General features: G+C 43.0%; 1 protein-coding gene across 2 annotated transcripts in view; it reads left to right on the top strand.

Annotated features, from left to right (window-relative positions):
* CALN1 (calneuron 1) overlaps positions 1 to 20,995 on the top strand; it is a 458,323-nt gene that overhangs the window by 286,186 nt on the left and 151,142 nt on the right. For both annotated transcript variants that reach the window (XM_065893120.1, XM_065893121.1), the window contains one exon: positions 5,555 to 5,667. In XM_065893120.1, coding sequence (XP_065749192.1) covers positions 5,555 to 5,667 — 113 coding nt within the window. The remainder of the gene's footprint in view (positions 1 to 5,554; positions 5,668 to 20,995) is intronic.

The raw sequence follows: 20,995 nt of genomic DNA, 5'->3' as shown, positions 1-20,995 counted from the left end.
CAGCTTGCTGCCCTCGTTCAAGTTCATTACTCTGACTTCCATAGCAGTGGGAAGCAATCAGACGCAGTCCCGGGCAGGTTAGCTTCCCGCGCGTCTTGCTAAGTGGATCATGATATTTGGAAGCTTGTGGAGTGGGACTGAGGCCCCGTAGGCGTGAATTTCATTCTTTCACTCTGCACTCACTTGCCCGTTCAAGACTCGTAAAACAATTTAACCAAGTAAAGTTTTTTGCATTCGGAATCCGCTGCATTCTGTGAAAGGTTGGGGAGTCTGGGAAGATACCCACTTTGTTTTTAGGGGACTGCGAATCCGGAATGCCAGCCTCATGTCATGCTGCTAGGCCTGCACAGGCCTCCTTCGTCAGACCAATTCTTTTTGGTGGAAGAGGATGCCTGGAGGGTTGTATGTGAGATACCTGGGTCCTCAGAGTATTGACCATCCAAGGAGAATTACTGAGAGCCTCGCTGCAGGCAGAATGGCAGTTCGGGGAACAAATAGCTTTCAGGCAGTGGTCATTTGCATTAAATGCCCCTAAAGGCCATCCTCCCAAATTCCTACTAAATTTCTTCCCAAAGGCCCAGATAGGAAAACATATTAAACTCTCAAACTTTGAAGAGCGATATGAACCTGGGCTAGGAATTATGCTGGGGCCTCTGACACGGAGGGAGGCTTTGCAACACGGGGGTTAGCATCAGGGGTTCCAAGCTGATCCATTTGCTGGTGCCTACTAGCTTCCCAGCCTTGACCTAGCTCCTTTTAACCTCTTCTTGCCAAGATTTTCTCAAGGGCAAAATGTGGAAGGGCGGAACCTATTCATAGTGTTGGGATAGAATCAAACAATAATATATGTGAGGCCTTGAGTTCAGCGTCTGGCATATCGCAAATGTCAAATCAGTATTTCCTATTACTTATTGTCATTCTTTCGAATGCTTAAGAAAGACCTCCAGCAGCTGACCTGAGACCCAAGAGAGCAACTTAGATTTCAGTTTGCCTCTGTGTGCCAGGCAGCCATAGCACTCCCCAGCCAGGGAACGCCGGGTTCAGGGGGAATAGTGTTCTGACAGAGCCACACATCGCCCGGCCTCCTGAGAGACAGCAAAAGCATAGGCAGACTGCTGGGTTTGGAATCCCAGCTCTGCTCCCCTGTGTGAGCTTCTGCAAGTTACTGAACCTCTCTGTGCTTCAGTTTTCTCATCTGTAAAATGGGCCGCTGGCAGCCTTAAATGAACTAGGGTGTGGCGATTTCTTTAAATGATGCCATGGCATGGTGACTGCTCAGTATGTTAGATGTCAAGGTCATCATCAGACTTCCCAGACCTTGCCTCGGCCTGGGGCTGGTTTCTGTTCAAGGGGCTTAGGGAGAAACTGGTCTCTGAGATTGTATTCATCTCAGTTCTCCTGGAATGGATGCAGGGAGAGGGTGGGGACATGGGGGCCAGACTTCTGGGAACAGCACTGATAGCTTGTGGGGTGTACCCAGTCCTATTTGTCCTTCAAACTAGGATCTGCTGAAGACAGGTTTTCCTCAGTCTAAATCTGAATAGAACCTTTGTACTGCGGGCAGGTCTGATGTCGAGCTGTGTATGTGAAAGGAGGAGTCTTTGTGTACTGACAGTCTGCAGAAAATGTGCAACGTACACACATACTCAGGAGCCAGAGCTGAGAAGATGCCAAGAGAGATAGAGATAGCTGAGGGGGCCCCACCCTGATTATTTCTCCAACTGTGGGCCTGCAGGAATCTCCCTTGGCTCAATGATAGTTTAAAAAAAAAGGGGGGGGGGGAATCACATTCTGACCAATAACAGACCTGAAGTTCCAAATGTCATCTGCTTATCAGCTGGAAGCAGATCCTCCTGTGAGCCAGACTCTCCTCCAAGTAGCAGAAAGGCTCTACCAAGCCACCCGTGCACCAGCGCTACAGCTGGCACTGCCATGGGGTCCTGAGCACTGCCCCCCAACCCAAGCACTTCCCCTCTGGCCAAGGATCTGAGTAGTGAATAAGCTGCTCCCTTCACTGCGGCCAGGATGTAGTTTGAAGCATCATCTCCGCTTGTGAGCTTTGGGTTTGCTGTTCTCAGCCAAGGGCACCGTCCGTGAGTGCTCTCTGGTGACTTTGACCAGAGTTCCGTGGGGACCCTTGAAATGCGCCGGTTCCACATGCTGCTCTCCCATCACCAGGAGTGGTGGGGGAGGCTTTGGAGAGGTGGGTGGTCTCTCTCCTCCTACCTGGAAGGTAGATTGTTTAAAGACAGCCTCATGCTGAGAAGCAGGTGTTTTGCTAAGTCCTGTGGACCCCCAAGCCCATCCCATTCGACTCCCAGGGGAGAGTGGTGCCTACGACACTATGGGCGGGAGCTGGTGTGGCCCAGCTGGTGGACATATTTTTGTTAAGTTCTCATGAGGTCTCTTTATTTATTTTTACACCTTTATTGGAGTATAATTGCTTTACAGTGGTGTGCTAGTTTCTGCTTTATAACAAAGTGAATCAGTTATACATATACATATGTTCCCATATCTCTTCCCTCTTGCATCTCCCTCCCTCCCACTTGCCCTATCCCACCCCTCCAGGCGGTCACAAAGCACCGAGCTGATCTCCCTGTGCTATGCGGCTGCTTCCCACTAGCTAGCTATTTTACGTTTGGTCGTGTATATATGTCCATGCCACTCTCTCACTTCGTCCCAGCTTACCCTTCCCCCTCCCCGTGTCCTCAAGTCCATTCTCTAGTAGGTCTGTGTCTTTATTCCTGTCTTACCCGTACTAGGTTCTTCATGACCTTTTTTTTTTTTTTTAGATTCCATATATATGTGTTAGCATACGGTATTTGTTTTTCTCTTTCTGACTTACTTCACTCTGTATGACAGACTCTAGGTCTATCCACCTCCTTACAAATAGCTCAATTTCGTTTCTTTTTATGGCTGAGTAATATTCCATTGTATATATGTGCCACATCTTCTTTATCCATTCATCCAATGATGGACACTTAGGTTGTTTCCATCTCCGCACACCCTCGAGCTTCTAAACTTTTATGAACTGTTGGACCTCGCCCTGGGTGACAGACACTTGGGATGATGCCCACTGCTAATAGACCAACATCTCAGAGAGAGGGCCCCGGAAGGAGAGCCATAGTACCTGGGACATTATCTAGTCCAGTGTTTCTTGAACTACTTCCTCTTCCTCTTCCTCTTGTCCTGTTCCTCCTTCTTGTTCTGCCACTCCCCCACTCAGGTGCCTTTTAAGAAACTTGTTTCCCTAGTTGCCCTTACCCCATGGCATTTTATTATAATTGGACAGATATACTGTATGTATATATGTTTATACACTGTGACGTTAGGAGGACCACAAACCATAATATCTAAGTTATTTTTGGTCCCCTAAGAATCACTTTCCATCTCACGGAAGGTGATGCTCTCTCTCTTGAGAATGCACCCTCTGGCCTGAGGCTTTTTGGTCATCCAGAACCAGCTTTGACTAGTGGGAGTGGCTTGGGGTGAGCTGGGGGTTAGCGCATGTATATAACAAGCGCGGTTGTCCGAGCCTCACGGTTCTCGCTCAGTATGAACGCCAGCAAGACTGGGCCACTCTCATTCCTCCAGCTGCCAACTTTCCACTTTCACAAATACTGGATGACTTATCTTTGGGCAAACAGCTTGGTCTGCATTTAAGATCATTTCCTTGCTTTGTCTTTTTCTTTAAAGGTGAAGTTGTTAGGTACAAAAGAACCAGAATGTTACAGCATCTTGAACACTGCTAGTCAATATCTGGGTGAATATACCCAGAGACGCGTCAGAGAGTCCATCTCTCATCTGCATCTCTGCCAGCACTGAGCAGTATTCTTTCTTATAAGTATTTGCTCATTTGAAAGGCAAGATGCTAACTCATTGTTGCTTGAATTAGCCATCTTATGATGACCAGCCAAGGTGAAATTTTGGATCCTTTCGTCTTGCTGACAGGTGAGAGATACATCCATTTCCTCTCAGTAGTCCATCCTACTGACGTGTCATGCTTCCCCTGTCCTCTGGGAAGTTTTCTCTACACTGGGATCTGTTCCTGGACTGTCTGTTCTGAATTATTGACGTCTTGATGATGACGTCTGCTTGACTTTTGGAAATAGGTTTCCAATGAAGATTCTTGGAAGGCGATTGCACTCCAGGAGTGGATTGATGTGTCTGCACTTTGGCAAACATGTATGCAGACACCTGGACTGTCCCTGCCTGGGGCCAAGATGTGGTGAGCTCTTGGTGGAGACACCCTCCTGAGCCGTCCTAAGGGTGCAGAATGCCACACTGATGAGTCATTGAGGCTCAGACAGTACCCTGAAGGTCTAATTTTGTCTAATTTGGCTCAAGTTCACCTTTGGTCAGTGTCAGCTCTAGTATGAAAGATCCAATGCATGTTGAACTGAGCAAAGGAAAAACAAACAAGCAGGAAATGTCATTCATTCTCTAAGTGCATATTGAGCGCCTACCATGGTGTCAGATATAGAGAAGTTTCAGACTGGGTCCCTGGCCTTGCAGAGCTCACAATCCAGGTGGGAGGTAGGTGTGCAAATTAGTGGCTGAGATATAGGGTGATCTGTTCTAAATAGATGCACACTAAATTAGTAGAAGGGACAGAAGAAAGTGCCCAACTCTGTCTAGTGAGATGAGGAAGGGTCAGGAAAAATACAAAAAGAGAACATGATGTTTAAGCTCCATTGTACAGAACAAGTTAGAGATCACCAGGTAGACAAATGGGGAAGGGCATCCCGGATGGAGGGAACAGCATGTACAGAGTTATGGAGCTCTGAAAGAGCATGGCATTCTGTGCAGAGGTGGGAAGCAAAGCGTGTCAAAAGGAATAGTGGGACTTGAATACCATCCCGAGGTGGTTTCCTTATTTTTGGTCAAAGATGCCTTTGAAGTTTATAAAGCACGGACAGATATGCTTTGGGGAAAAAAGCACGGTCACATATGATTTGGGGAAGTAAACGCAACTGTCTGGAAGAGAGTGTGGAGGTGAGAGTATGAGGGCAAATGCCATTTTACTAGTAACATTGTAATTATAACTAGGAACATTCATTCTTGGAAGCATTTTCCCACCACAGTCTTTTTGGAAATGGACTAGCAATTGGATTAACAAAAAAGGTGGAGCAGCCACAGGTATTTAAGAAGTGAAATCAGTAAGACTTGATGACTGAATTTATGTGTGATTGGCAAGGATGAAGGAAGAGATAGGGATGAAGATGTGATTTCTCTCCTGTACAGCTGGGCAATTTGGGGTCCAGGTACAGCAGGTGTGAAGCTGTGGCCATTTAAGTGGGAGGTGTTGGTTGGGCATTTAGACACAAATCCTGACAAATGATTAGGAATATGAGGTATCAGAGGTACTCACGGTTGCGAATTTCTTGTATTTCTTTTGGTATTTTAAGAATGAAGCCCAATTTTCAGAAATGGTTTCAGCTCTTCATTGATTGAGGTCATGCCATGGAGAAAAGCATGGAGATGTTTATTTCATTGGGTACAGTAGGTCAATTTCAGCTACTTTTCAACTCGTATTTATATCTTCTCCTTCCAGGGGATGGTCAGGTGGATTTTGATGAATTCATGACAATCCTTGGCCCCAAACTGGTGTCTTCAGAAGGTCGCGATGGTTTTCTTGGAAACACAATAGATAGCATATTCTGGCAGGTGAGTAAGAATTTTTTGAAAAATTAAGTTTGACAGTAAACATGTGTCTGGGACTCACATTGACTGTGAATTCTTGAGCTTCTGTTCAGCACGTGAAGCTCCCTTCTGGGCTTGGGTGACATACATTCCTTGAACTGGACATCTAAGTTGAGATCCATACTAGGCCCCCTGAACAAAGAATCAAAACTATACTCATTTAAGGCTTGGAAGAGTGAAATATCTCCCTATTTTCCCTTATATCAAAAATAGTTTTACATTTTGGAGAAATGAGATTCCTCCACTTCTGATTCACAAAAGACTTTTTCCTGGGGACACTTAGAAAGGACATACTGGTATTACCTGAGCCCACTCTGTCCCTGGTTCCAGCAGATCCTTGCTGGGACGATGGCATGGTTGCCTTGTGTGTTTGGATCCTAGCAATACTCTTAATAGGACAGAATGGTTTTATCTAAAAATTTGCATTTGATGCTTCTCAATTTGCTTCTATTTCTCTCTTGTAAAATCTCTTAGGAAATTCCAAATAATACCTTCAAATGATTAATTGTGCTATAAATCATTTCTCTATATTAGTTCTTTAGTCTTAAAATGTGACTATTATTTTGTGACTATGGAATTTGGGGAATGACTCATCAATAATTATTTTAAAAAATTAGGGACTCCCCTGGCGGTCCAGTGGTTGGGACTCCATGCTTCCACTGCAGGGGGCGCGGGTTCAATCCCTGGTCAGGGAAGTGGGATCACACATGCTGCACAGCATAGCCAAAAAAAAAGAAAAAAAAATTGAGTTAATTTGTCAAGTTAAATTGAATTACTGTTTAAACATGTAAAATACCATTCAAACACGGTGTGGTTTCTTTAATTTCTTGATGTGTTCTTTTCCTTAACCAAAGATACTTCTCTGTATCTCTAGATAAGGATTGCAGTTGACATATATCTCTAGTCTTATTCTGCTACCCATCTCGCATATAACCAACAAGTACTTAGTAAGAACTTGTTACTGGCCCTGTAGTCTAACAGTCATTATGGGTTTTACAAAAGATGCTTAAGACACAGTCCTGGCTGTTTAATAATTTGGTTGGGGAAACACAACTAAGAGAGAAAACAAAGAGTAATTAATTGGCTTGATGGTTACTAGACTGTAATCTCCTTGCAGCCAGGGACTTCATTGTTGTGGTGCCCTCAGCAGTTAGCCCATGTACTCAGCAGACACTCAATAACTTTTTTTTAAATAAAATGAATAGAAGTTCAAGAAAGGAGACACATGTGGTCTTGAGAGGTCAGATAAGGCTTCAGGAAATGGGGGTACTTGCTTCAAACCTTGAAATAGGTGGGGGATTAAGTGAGAAAAGAAAGAAAAGAGAGCATCCCCAGCCTGTCACAATGAGAGTTTGAAAAAAGGTGGAGGCAATGAGCACAGGAAAGTCACTGACCATGAGGAAGATATGGTTGAAAGCGAAAGAGCTCAGGATCCACTGGCAGAGTGGATTTAGAGCCTGAGGAGAGAAGGCTTGAGATGACTGACTCCAAGTTTCCCAACTGGCTACTACTGCCAGGAATACGATCATAGAGAAAAGACATCTTTGTGGAGTTGAATTCTAAATTGGACACTTTGAGGGTCAGTCACCAAGGAAAGTCTATGCAGGGCTGAAATCAAGGATGGATCGTGGGTGAGAGGCCAGGGCTGGGAACCCAGATTTGGGATTCATCAGAGCTAGTGGGTGAAACTATAGTCAAGGATGAGCTCAACAAGGAAAGTCGTATACCTGAAGATGACCAGAGAGACAGGACCTTGTCCTGGAGGATAGCCAGGGCAGGGGAGAGTGAGACATGGCGTCTGACCGCCACACTGCTGATACCCATCAGGAGAACATCATCTCCCTGTGGTTATGATCAGCCGTGACTCTCCCTAGAGAAGGACCTCCATGACCCTACTTGCCACATGATCAGAATATTTCAGCGCTCAGGTAACCTTTCGATGTGGAAAGATAGACGGGTGGACTCCACTGGCCAAAATCAAAAGTGAGCACATAGTGGGACTTCCCTGGGGATCCAGTGGTTAAGACCACGTGCTTCCAATACAGGGGGCACGGGTTCGATACCTGGTCAGGGAACTAAAATCCCGCATGCAGCAAAAAAAAAAAAAAAGTGAGCATATAGTTAACAAGATGGAGAAACATTATTTCCCACCTGGCCTCTTGCAGCCCATACAGATGTGCTCTGTTTGGACATCTGGGAGTTACTTCTCTTCTCGGTTTCTCTTCTTCCCTGCGCTTTCTGAATGCTTTCTACCCTTTGGATGCTTTCTACCCTTGGCCTCTGTCTTCAGGGCCCACTCTAGCCTAGAAGGATGCTGCAAGCCCTTCCAGGCTCTAAGCATTCTTCCTGGCCCCGATCCTGAAGGGGAAGGAGCTGCAGGTACTTAATTATATCTTAAGTGGAGGCCTCACATCTGCCAGATTCTTCCCAGTAGAGCATCTACACGAGGAAATATTTCCTTTCTAATATATTGATTGCCTCTTGCATAATTGGGACATGCTACTATGCTCATGAAGGCTCTGCGTTTCTGCCTTACCAAAGACCCTCCCCCTCACCCAGGGTGATAAATGGGATGGGAAAAAGAGAATAAAACGGGAAAATGCAATTCTGAAATATCTAAACGAATGTGGGACCGTGTGGACTGGTGGCTGTGACTTCCTCTCCTGCCGGCGCTCCCCCAGCTCAGACTTTGACGACTAGCAAAGGAGAAAGACCGTCAACCCATTCTTGATAGTCAGCCTTCTCTGCTGCCCGCCCCCCGTCTGCCCATTCAGTGACAGTGTGAGAAAACTGTACTCAGAGCATCTGGTCCTTCCTGGAAAAAAAGCTCATATTCCCAGCACTTGAGTGATTTTTCAGGTTTAAAAGAAAGCTCTGTGTGCGCACAGGTGTATGTGTGCACGTGCGTCTGTGTACACGTGAGTGTTTACTTTGCTGCTGTGGTTGAAGATGGTCTAGAAGAGAAGCAGCAGAGAGGCAGCTTTCTGCCTCTGAATTTCCAGGCAGGAGATTTTGATATCAGGAGTTACTGATATTCTAGAAAGGAGAAGACCGTCCATTTGAGACACTGACAAGGCTTCCTGTGAGGGACAAAAGTCAGTTTCCTGTGGAAGCAGACATGATGGTACACTTGGAAGGCCGTATTAGTGATCTATTGCTCCATAATATATTACACCAAAAGCTAGTGACACAAAGCAGGAAGTATTTACTATCTCACTGTTTCTGTGGGTCAGGAATTCAATAGCAGCTTAGCTGGGTGGTTCTCGTTCAGGGTCTCTGATGAGGTTGCAGTCAAAATGCTGGCTGGGGCTGTGATCCTCTGAAGGCTTGACTGGGGCTGGAGAATGTGCTCTCAGGTGCTTGCTCACGTGGCTGGCAAGGTGATGCTGGCTGTTGGCAGGAGGCCTCAGGTCCTTGCCACACGGACCTCTCCGTGGTGCTGCCTGAGTGTCCTCATGACGTGGCAGCTGGCTTCCAGAAAAACAAATGCTCCAAGAGAGTACAAGGCAGAAGCTGTCATGTCTTTTCTGACCTAGCACTGGAAGTCAAACTCCATCATTTCTGCAATATCCTGTTGGTTACACAGGTCATCCCCATTCGGTGGGGAGGGGACTACCTCCCAGTGATTACCGGGAGGCAGGGGTCATTGGGGACCACCTTGGAGACTGGCTACCACAAAGGGGGATGATTGGACTTCAACTTCTGACCCGACATTGCTGCCACAGCCTTTCATTTTCCCTAGGCTTTGGTTTCTTCCTACCTTAGAGGAAAACTGTGACCATGGCTGTTCTCTGTGTTCTGAGAAGTGATCCCACCAGGTCCTAGGCTCACCTTGCTAATTAAATAATTAGCTCTCGGTGCTCGCTCCTTACTGGCATTCTAGCCTACGGTGCCGAGGGTAAAATAAAGTCAAACGGGATTCTGCAAAAGCAGCTATTTATCAGTTGGTGCTCATCCCGAAAGCTGTGAGCCTCCGGCTCTTTGTGAGAAATTGGTGTCAGCGAGGGCGGAGTGTAATTGGCTATGCAGCCTCCTTTCCAAAGAGGCTGGTCTGAGGGCTACGACTCAGAGTCTCCATCCTCCCAGGATACTCGGTCCGCTGGGTGTGAGGCTCACAGATTTCTTGGTAGCCAGTTCAGAACCTCTCTCTTACGTAGCAAATAATAACTTGTGAAATTCTTATCGTCTTCTTTCCCTTCACTCATCAGAGTTCTGTGTGTTGGCTGTTACTGCTGTGATGTAGTTGAGCAGGGCTTGTGAAATTATTTTTGGAATCAGCCTTAGGACTTGGTGTATGTTAATGGTAGAGAGAAGGGGAGGGAGGGGCTGAGGGGGCCGGGCTCAGGATGGGCGGGGAGGGCTTTCATGCTCATGGCTTCAGGTCCATCGCAATCGCAGAGGAGCAGGGTCCTCAAAGTCACTTTGTTCCGCCAGTCACTCGCACCACACACCATGAGGCCACTTGTGCCCAAGACTGTGTCTTTAACGCAACAAATGCTCCCGGGTGGAAGGGGCATCTGCGTCTCAGCTTCACCTGAGTCCCCACAGCAGCCCTTCATCTTTTCTCCTCCTTGACCTCCAGCGCTGTGCTAGCCGGGTTCCGCCGTGAGCTTGCAGACAGCACACAACGGCAAAGGAAATGACAAGCATCACGGGAGATCATGTAGCACTACTGATCTATCCTAGGTCCAGCCAACACTTCCATTAAACTCTTCTCCCTCTGAAGGAAGAGATGAGTCCTGCCCTTCGCTAGGAGAGGAGCCAGTGGTGTCGGCTTCTTCTTCTTTTTTTTTTTTTTTTTAAATTTATTTATATTTGTTTATTTTTGGCTGTGTTGGGTCTTCGTTTCTGTGCGAGGGCTTTCTCTCTAGTTGTGGCAAGGGGGGGCCACTCTTCATCGCAGTGCGCGGGCCTCTCATTGTCATGGCCTCTCTTGCTGCGGAGCACAGGCTCCAGACGCGCAGGCTCAGTAGTTGTGGCTCACGGGCCCAGTTGCTGCGCGGCACGTGGGATCCTCCCGGACCAGGGCTCGAACCCGTGTCCGCTGCATTTGGCAGGCAGACTCTCAACCACTGCGCCACCAGGGAAGCCCGGTGTCGGCTTCTTGACTCACATTTTTATCTTATTCACAATCCGACTTCATTCATTAAGACTTGACTCAGAGTTTCTGACTTAAGAAATGAAGCATTAATATTTATGCAAATGGATCTGTTCACTGGATGGTGCTAGATGTGTGGGAATGGATCTGGGGCTGGAGATGGAGAACTAAGAAACTCACAGGGCTGCCTGGTCTTTGTGCTCCAGAGTACCCTTCGCTTGTCCATATGCAAGCAGGTCGTTGTCATAGCTAGTTTATCTCACAGCTATATGCAACGTCCAAGACACTGAAAGTTATCCTAACATAAAAGTGCCTGGGGCAGCCGTCCCCAGACTTGGTCTAGATCAAGGCCTGCTTGCCACCCCGACTTCACCCACAGGCCTGCTCAGCATCCTTTCCATCTGTCCATTCCTCCCCCACTGGTGGGAGAAGACACAGCTGGGGAAATACAATACCTGCAGCTGCTCCCCAGGTACCTCTCCATGCTTGGCCGCTGTCCCTCCATCCCAAATTCTTACTCTGGCCTCATGTCTTTTCGGGTTTCCACTTCTGGTTTGGCCCTAGACTCTTGATCTCTCTCTGTTCCATGCTCTGATCCAGAGGCCCATCCTCCCCAGCCCAGGTCCCAGGCTTTAGCTTGGGACATTTCATGCGCTGGTTCCAGGGCCATGGCTGAGATGGACAGGGAGCTCAGTTTAAAATTCTTGACCCGGGACTTCCCTGGCGGGGAAGTCCGGTAGTTAAGATTTCACCTTCCAATGCAGGGGGTGCAGGTTCGATCCCTGGTTGGGGAGCTAAGATCCCACATGCCTCAGGGCCAAAAAACCAAAACATAAAACAGAAGCAATATTGTAACAGATTCAATAAAGACTTTTAAAAAATGGTCCATATCAGAAAAAAATCTGTAAAATTCTTGACTCGGTTCAGAATACTCGACATTCCATGTTCACAACACAGGAAAGAAACATTACACAAAGCTCCAGGTACAGTATGATCCCAAATCTGTTACGCATAAAAGAACTGGAAAGAAATATATCAAAATATTGACAGTGTTGTTTCATGTGATAGGATGATGGGTGATCACATCCTGTATTTTTCAAAAGCTTGACAATAGGCATGCATTATTTCTATAATCAGAAAAAGAAAATTAAAGGGAAGAAGATATAGTCCCCAGCTAGTCAAATATTTATTAAATACCTACAGTGTTTTCATCTGTGAAACTGTAGATCACCTGTCCCATGAGGTCGACTGTGGATGAAATTTGCAGGGAAAGCAAATGAAACGGAAGAAATCATATTCATTCATATAAGGTATTTGTTGCACGGGGCCAAGACCTAGAAAATTCCAGGACTTTGACTTTTGTTCTTTGAAGGATAACTTGCATTCTAGCAGGCTGAGTCTCTCCTCACATCCAATCTGGCACCAACGGGATGGTCCTCCCCCCAGTATTTTGTCAACGTGCCACTCTGTCAGAGTTTGCTGTTCTTAATCATCTCACAGGAGCTAAATAGCTTTCAGCAGCCATGTGCATCACAAGGCCTGTTAGACTGACAGCGAACATTTGAATCCCCAAAGCGATTTTACTGCTTGTGAAATATGGAGCGTGGAAAACATTAGTGTCTCAAAGTGTGGTTCCTGAACCAGCCGCATCAGCATCACCTGGGACTCGTTAGAAATGCAAATTCCTGGACCCCACCTAAGTAACACTGAACCGGAAACTCCAGGGTGGGGCCGGCTTCCGGGAGTTCAATACGCCCTCCAGGTGACTCTGATGCTCCCTGGAGTCTGAGAGCCGCTGAGATTTCAGTGATCCTGGCATACGGGGCAGGCATCTGGTCAGGCTTACTACTCAGACCTTGGTAATTTGGGTTTTTCTTTCATTTATCCATATTCACAAACGTCATTGGTCTTTAGTCTATATAACAGTATATGTTTCAACTGTTTTTAAAAGATGGAGGAATTACATGTCAACATGTAACTAATTTTCTAAGCAGGAAATGCCTTTCTAAGCATTAAAGCAATGGAAGAATCATAAATAAAAACTGTTAAACTATTAAGTTGAAAGAATATTTCAAAAAGTAATAGGAAAAATACAGCAATTAATAGGCTAAGGTATATGTGAAGAGCATTTCTAAAAAATATGAAAACGTCTAGATATGACAATAGAAAAATGGGATAAGGAATAACAGACAATTGATACTTAAAACAAACATATTAAAACAATTTTCAACCTCACTAGAAATCTAAGGAATATAAACTAAAATAGTAATCGGAGAACAGTTTTCACCTATCCGGTTGGAAAAGAATAAAACATATGATAATAGTACTGTCAAGAGTAAGATAAAATGGGCAAACTCATATACTAATGGTAGAAATGTACATGGTAAAACTATTCTGAAAACTATTTGGTGATACTTAGCTACAACTTTTCCAATGTTAAACCCTATAATTAAAAATAATTCTACATCTAAGACTCTGCATATGAAATTAGAGATGCACTTAAAAAGATGGAATATTGTACAATTATTTAAAATAATATTTTCACTTTACAGTCTAGAGATTTAATTTATAGTATAATTACATTGCTGTTCTACCTCTATTATATATCCATGTATATTCATACAGAGACAAAAACTGGGGAAAATGTAATAATTCTTTTCTTTTTAACATCTTTATTGGAGTATAATTGCTTTACATTGTTGTATTAGTTTCTGCTGTATAACAAAGTGAATCAGCTATACGTATACATATATCCCCATATCCCCTCCCTCTTACGTCTCCCTCCCACCCTCCCTATCCCACCTCTCTAGGTGGACACAAAGCACAGAGCTGATCTCCCTGTGCTATGCAGCTGCTTCCCACTAGCTATCTATTTTACATTTGGTAGTGTATATACCTCAAAGCCACTCTCTCACTTTATCCCAGCTTACCCTTCCCTCTCCCCATGTCCTCAGTTCCATTCTCTACGTCTGCGTCTTTATTCCTGTCCTGCCCCTACGTCTTTCATAACTTTTTCTTTTTTTTTTTAGATTCCATATATATGTGTTAGCATATGGTATTTGTTTTTCTCTTTCTGACTTACTTCACTCTGTATGACAGACTCTAAGTCCATCCACCTCACTACAAATAACTCAATTTCATTTCTTTTTATGGATGAGTAATATTCCATTGTATATATGTGCCACATCTTCTTATCCATTCATCTGTCGATGGACACTTAGGTTGCTTCCATCTCCTGGCTACTGTAAATAGGGCTGCAATGAACACTGTGGTACATGACTATTTTTGAATTATGGTTTTCTCTGGGTATATGCCCAGTAGTGGGATTGCTGGGTCATATGGTAGTTCTAGTTTTAGTTTTTTAAGGAACCTCCATACTGTTCTCCATAGTGGCTGTATCAATTTACATTCCCAGCAACAGTGCAAGAGGGTTCCCTTTTCTCCGCACCCTCTCCAGCATTTGTTGTTTGTAGATATTTTGATGATGGCCATTCTGACTGGTGTGAGGTGATACCTCATTGTAGTTTTGATTTGCATTTCTCTAATGATTAGTGATGTTGAGCATCCTTTCATGTGTTTGTTGGCAATCTGTATATCTTCTTTGGAGAAATGTCTATTTAGGTCTTCTGCCCATTTTTGGATTGGGTTGTTTGTTTTATTGATATTGAGCTGCATGAGCTGCTTGTATATTTTCTAGATTAATCCTTTGTCAGTTGCTTTGTTTGCAAATGTTTTCTCCCATTCTGAGGGTTGTCTTTTGGTCTTGTTTATGGTTTCCTTTGCTGTGCAAAAGCTTTTAAGTTTCATTAGGTTCCATTTGTTTATTTTTGTTTTTGTTTCTATTTCTCTAGGAGGTGGATCAAAAAGGATCTTGCTGTGATTTATGTCATAGAGTGTTCTACCTAGTTTTCCTCTAAGAGTTTTACAGTGTTTGGCCTTTTAGGTCTTTAGTCCATTTTGAGTTTATTTTTGTGTATGGTGTTAGGAAGTGCTCTAATTTCATTCTTTTACATGTAGCTGTCCAGTGGGAAAATGTAATAATTCTGACGCTACTAATTATTATGGATTGGAATAAAGGTGAATGTAAATTTTCTTTGTCCTTGTATGTATTTTCCAAAATTTCTGCAATTTGGCCATAGGATCTATTCTGTTATTATTCAGCAAAGTTAACGAAGTCTCAAATTAACAAAATCACATTGTAAAACAGCTGTTTTCAGTGGCAAAAAAAGTGATTGGATTTTCTAATACACTTGCCCACTGTTATGGTAAGTAAAGCACAAACTTTACATGAGAGTACACAAGCATCCAGTCAAAATGGCAACCGCCACTGCCAGGAGGAAAGGAATTCAGGCTGAAGCCTCTGAGAGGCAGCCACCACCCAAAGCAGCTGGGTGGCCCCTTGTTGTAGAAGCTACAGGATGCCCGAGGCCGGCTGCAGCCCCCCACTGTATCAGTTGCCTTATATCCATTTAGTATGCCGAAAACTTACCCTTTAGAAGAATGTCTGAATCGATTTCATAATCAGAAAAATAAATTGAAAGTAATTTTAAATATTATTTCTAAATAATTTCATGATGAGTCTGTGGCTGGGTTGAGTTGACAAGTTATCTCAGCCAAAAAGAGGAAAAAGGTCATATTATCAAGAAGGTCCTGGCCCCAGTAACTTAATTCTTAGGTCCAATGAAATCTTCCCAAGTTTTATGTGAAGTTATTTTCTTTTATTCAATCTACTTACCCTTAAGGAGCTAACACACAGGGTTTATATGTAATATGTATATACTGTAGACCTCAGAAAAGCATAAATTTTCATTAAAAGGTACCTAAATGGGGACTGATTCTATCAACGGTAGAAACTTGCATTCAAGTTCAGGGGGAGCAGAGAAAGGAACAAGACAGGGTGAAGCCGGTGGGGACCTCTTGCGGTCAGGCAGATGAATCCTCTAAAACCCACAAGCGGCACCCAAAGGCAGGCTTCTGAAGGGGACAAGGGTCTCCTGTGCTTCAGGGGTGGTGTCCTGGTGGCACTTTTTAAAAAAAAACCATTTTCTTGAGTTATTATTGACATATAAAAGCTGTACATATTTAATGTACACAACTCAAAGAGTTCGGGGATAACTATACACCTGTGAAGCCATCACTACCATCAAGGCCATAAGCATCCATCTCCCCCTGAAGATTTCTCTTACCTTATTATTATTGTTGTTGTTGTTTGTGTGTGGTAAGAACACTTAACATAAAATCTACCCTCTCAGCAAATTTTAAGTATACAGTATTGTTAGCTGTAGGCACTACGCCATATAATAGATCTCCAGAACTTTTCTTATGTTGACCTGAAATAAACAGACTGCCAGATATTTCTCCAGCAAAGGTGGGTTTATTTGGGATGAGGATCAGTAGAGAATTGTAATTCAGGGTCTGCAACCATGGTGAGCCACGTGCAAACCCCCCCATGTCCAGGGAAGGAGACACTTTTATAGAGAGGAAAAGGAAGTTGGGAGGTCTATAGTAAATAAAGGGTCCAGGGCTTTTCTTGCCAGGAAATGAGTCTTCTTGGGCTCTGCTATCATCACAGGGCATGAGAGCTCCCCCTTCTGGTCTCCCAGCTCTATTTAATTGAGGTTTCTGTTTATTTTTTACAACTGAAACTTTGTACCCTTTGACCATCACCTCTCCACCTCTATTCCCAGCCCCTGGCAACCACCATACCACTGCCTGCTTCTGTGAGTTTGACGAATTTAGATTCTACACATAAGTGATATCATACAGTATTTGCTAGACACACCTTCTGACCATGGCTCCAATGATCTTGATGCCACAGGACCGAGTTTCTGAGGTTCACAGATGCACCAGGGTGGCAGGGAGAAGTGACCACAGTAACTCTTCCATCTGGTCCAAGCTCCTGGCCCTCACTCGGCTACACACTGGGCTGTAGACCCCATGCTTGCTTGTGGCCGTACCACTGTCTATTTTTTTTTTTCTATTTTTACTACTGCAAATAGGATTTTTTCATTGCATGTTTCTAACCACTTTCTGCCAGTATAGTGGAAAGCAGTTTTGGGGATTCTGGCTTTTATCTTGCTTCCTTACTGAATTCACTCATGAGAGAATTAGCAAATTCTCATTACAGAATTAGAGATTTTCTCAGGTTCTCTATGTCTGCTGGGACTTTGTCCACAAACTGCAGTGATTTTGTTTCCTCCTTTCTGGCAGTGTCTGTCTTGGTTCCATTTGTATTGACTGAAACCTGTGTATTAATAATACACAAGAAGGGTGAAATGTGATATTAGGAAATTGACATCTTACTTACCAATAGTTTTTTAAATTGTGAATATATGATAGCTTTTACCAAATGTCCTTTTAATCTCCAATAAGAGGATCATGTGATTATTCTTGTTTTCACTTACCGATATGATTTAATGATTACTAAATGCCCTAATGTACGTTCCTAGGATTTACATTTGCTGTTATGGCAGGTTATTTTCTTAATATAATTTAAATTTCTAGTGTAATTTAAAACTTTGATTTGCCATCAATTTTGAGTTTTTTCATCTGTATTCATAAATAAAAGGAGCCTGTAGTTTGCACAAAACTATAAGTGTCATTGTCAGGTTTTGAAACATAGTTATTCTAGCATGATAAAATTAATTTGTCGACTTTCTTTTTTGCCAATCTACAACAAATTCTACAGTATGGAATTTATTTATGACCTTAAATTTGAGTAGGTTAGTTCATAAAACTACCTTGATCTAGTGGTAGGGTTTTCGGTTTTGGTTTGGGGATTTTTTTTTTTTTGAGGTATTTCTTAATGATAAGTTTTAATTATTTGTTACTCTACTTTGAAATTTTATATTATCTTCAGGAAGTTTCCAATTTCTCAAAATTACTTAATTTATTAGCATTTACTTGTCCATAGTATTGTTTAAAATCTTCTTTGCAAGTACTATTTTACCATCGTTATAGCCTCTCTTAATTGTAATTTTTGTTTTTCTCATTTTTTATTCATCTGATTTGCCAGAAATTTGTCTATTTTATTGATTTTTTGGAAAAAATGTACTCTTCAACTTAATTAACAATTCTTTTTTTTCTTTTCCTGTTTCCTATTCTGGTATTTTCAACTTTGATCTTCACTTCCTTTTTCCTATTCTCTTGTTATTATTTATAAACTTCTGCATTAAATGACTATTTCACCTAGTTTTATCTTTTTATATTCATGAAAGAATTTAGATGTGAATTTTCCTCTTAGTATAGCTTTATCACCGTCCTGAGATTTTGATGTGTAGTGTCTACCATTTACTCTGTGGTCTGTAATTATAATTAATCTTTCTTCACTCAGTATTTATTTGGGATAATATTACTTCATACTATGTTTAAACATTTGTTATTAATTTATCATTTTATTGCACTGTAGTCATAGAAGATCACTTATGTCATCGCTTCTTCATGCTATCTACTGTGTTCATTTACTGCATCTCAGTATGTGTTCAGTTTCTGCAAATGAAACATGACAACTGAATACACTGCTTTCACAGTTTGTAGGAAGTAGAACTATTGATATATGCCCCCTTTCCAGTAATAATTAAAATCTTGAATGTCCTAGTTTATTTTATATCTATTCAATCTGTCTTAGATTGATAGTATTAAGGTCTATCTCAATTCTGTTTCTGTCATTTTCTCTCTGTGTGTGTGTGTGTGTGTGTGTGTGTGTTATTGAAAGCCTCTATGGGCCAGCGTGGATATAGTGGTGAATGAGAGACAAGTCTCTTGTTCTCATGGAATTTATATTCTAGTGTAGAGGGTAGGGGAGAGATAGACATTAAAGCAATGGATAATAATAAATAAGATAAACTCAGATAATATTAAGTTCTTTGAAGTACATAAAATAGGATGACATAATCGAGGGCAGTCAGGGTAGGTACTACACAGCTTTAAACAGAGTGTGAAGAGAAGACTGCTCTGAGGAGGTGATGTTTGAACTTACCCCTAAATCGTGAGGAAGGTCCAGCTGTGCAAGCTGTGGGGGAAGTGCTCACCACCGGGAGGCAACAGCAAATTCTAGGGCCCTGAGGAGGGAGAAGCTTGACTCCAGCTTGGTGGGCAAGTGGTTGGAGATGAGGTTGGAGATGCTGGGGTAGAGATCAGCTCTTGTGGGACACCATGGGCTCTGCGTGGGGATCTAGGTTCAGCAGAATGTGATTGAGAGCAATCTAACAGAATAGAAGCAGATATAAATCACTCTCACCAAGCTCTCTGCTGCCATCTGGTTCATTGTTCTGAAATCCTAGAGTGTTGCCCTATCCATGTGGTTTATGTCCACATCTGCGCTCCACCCATCAGAAAGCCAAGGAAGGGAAAGGGAGCACAAGTCTTTGAAGAAGTTGCACCCAGCACTTCTACGTGTGTCCCCTTGGCCAGAAGTTAGTCACGTGTTTGACCAGAAGTTGGTTATGTTGCCACACCCAGCAGCAAGGCATGTTGGGAAATGTAGTCTTTCTTTTGGACAGCTATGTTCCCAGATTCTTAACTTGAGGGTTTTGTTGCTATTAATAGTGAAGTGACCCTTAGGGGGGAACGCTGTGTCTCAGGTCCCATCAAGACAAGGAGTTTGGGTGTGATTTTATGTAGAAGCAGTACTACTTGGAGTATGCTGAGCAATGGATTGGTATATTTTAATTTACATGCAGAAAACATCGCTACCGCTGTGTGGAAGGAGTATGGGGGGAAGAATGGGGCTGGGGACTCAGGAAGTCATTTCAAAAGTAGGAGACACATGCTGAAGGCTTACACCAGGGTGGGAGCAGCTGGGTAGTGAGAAGGGGGCAGGTACAGGCTTCATGTATTTTGGGTCTCTGTTTTTTTGGTGGGTCCACATTTAAGATCATATGTACGCTCACTGATCCTCTTGGTGGGCTGATCCTTTTACTATTATGTAATGTCCTCTTTGCCTCTAGTACTTTGCTTGCTCTTAAGTCTACTCTACTGGATGGATATTAACATAGCCACTCCTGCTTCTTAAAATTAATATTTGTATGGTATACCTTTTTCTATCCTACCTATGTTGTTGAATTTGTAGTAAGTCTCTTGTAAACAGCATACAATTGAGCTGTGTTTTTTATCTGTTCTGTCAGCCTGTTTTTTGATTGATGTAATTTGACTATTTCTATTTAATTTTTGAAGCGTGTAAGTCTGCCCTTCTGTTATTTTTCTCTTGGTTCTTGTTTTTCTTGTCTTATCTTCCTGCAGGTTACTTGAACATTTTTAAGAATCCCATCTTGATTTCGTTATAGTCTTTTTTTTTTTTTTTTTTTTTTTGTGGTACACGGGCCTCTCACTGTTGTGGCCTCTCCCGTTGCGGAGCACAGGCCCCGGACGCGCAGGCCCAGTGGCCATGGCCCACGGGCCCAGCCGCTCCGCGGCATGTGGGATCCTCCCAGACCGGGGCACGAACCCGTGTCCGCTGCATCGGCAGGCGGACTCTCAACCACTGCGCCACCAGGGAAGCCCCTAGTTGTAGTATTTTTAAATGTATCTCTTTGTATAGTTTTCGTAGTGGTTGCTTTGGATATTACAGTGTACATGTGTGTCCTCACAATCTACTTGTATCAACATTTTGCCTCTTTGAGTGGAGTGTGAAAACAGCACTTGCATTTAGGTTCTTTTGCCTTCCCACTTTTAAATATCATTTCCTTGAGTGTCAGATGGTATTATAATTTTTGTCCCAATCATTAAATATTATTTATAAAACTCATGAGGAAAAGAATATTCTATCGTATGAACCCAGAATATTTTTATTCTTTCTGTTATTCCATCTTCCTTCTTGATTCTCCAAGATTCTTTATTTCATCATTTCTTTTTTAGTCTGAAGAACTTCCTTTAGGCAGTTTTTAAAGATAAATTTGATAATAACAAATTCTTTTAGCTTTTCTTCATCTGAGAATGTTTTGATTTCCCCTCATTCCTAAAGGATAATTTTGCCAGTTATATACTGCAGATGATAGGTTTTTGTTTCTTGTTTTTTCTCTCTCAGAACTTGAAAAACGTTATGCCACTTCCTTCTGGTCGCCATGATTTCAGAGGAGCGATCTGTTGTGTTTGAATTGTTTTCCCGCTGTAGGTAATGCATCATTTCTCTCTGGCTGCTTTCCAAAATTTTTTTGAGTTTTTGATTTTTCAAAGTTTAATTATGAAATGTCTTGG

This window comes from Phocoena phocoena, chromosome 15, assembly GCF_963924675.1.
Source record: "Phocoena phocoena chromosome 15, mPhoPho1.1, whole genome shotgun sequence".
In the NCBI taxonomy this organism is placed as follows: domain Eukaryota; kingdom Metazoa; phylum Chordata; class Mammalia; order Artiodactyla; family Phocoenidae; genus Phocoena; species Phocoena phocoena.
Note: the sequence above shows the minus strand (reverse complement) of the source record. Positions and strands in the feature narration are given on the sequence as shown.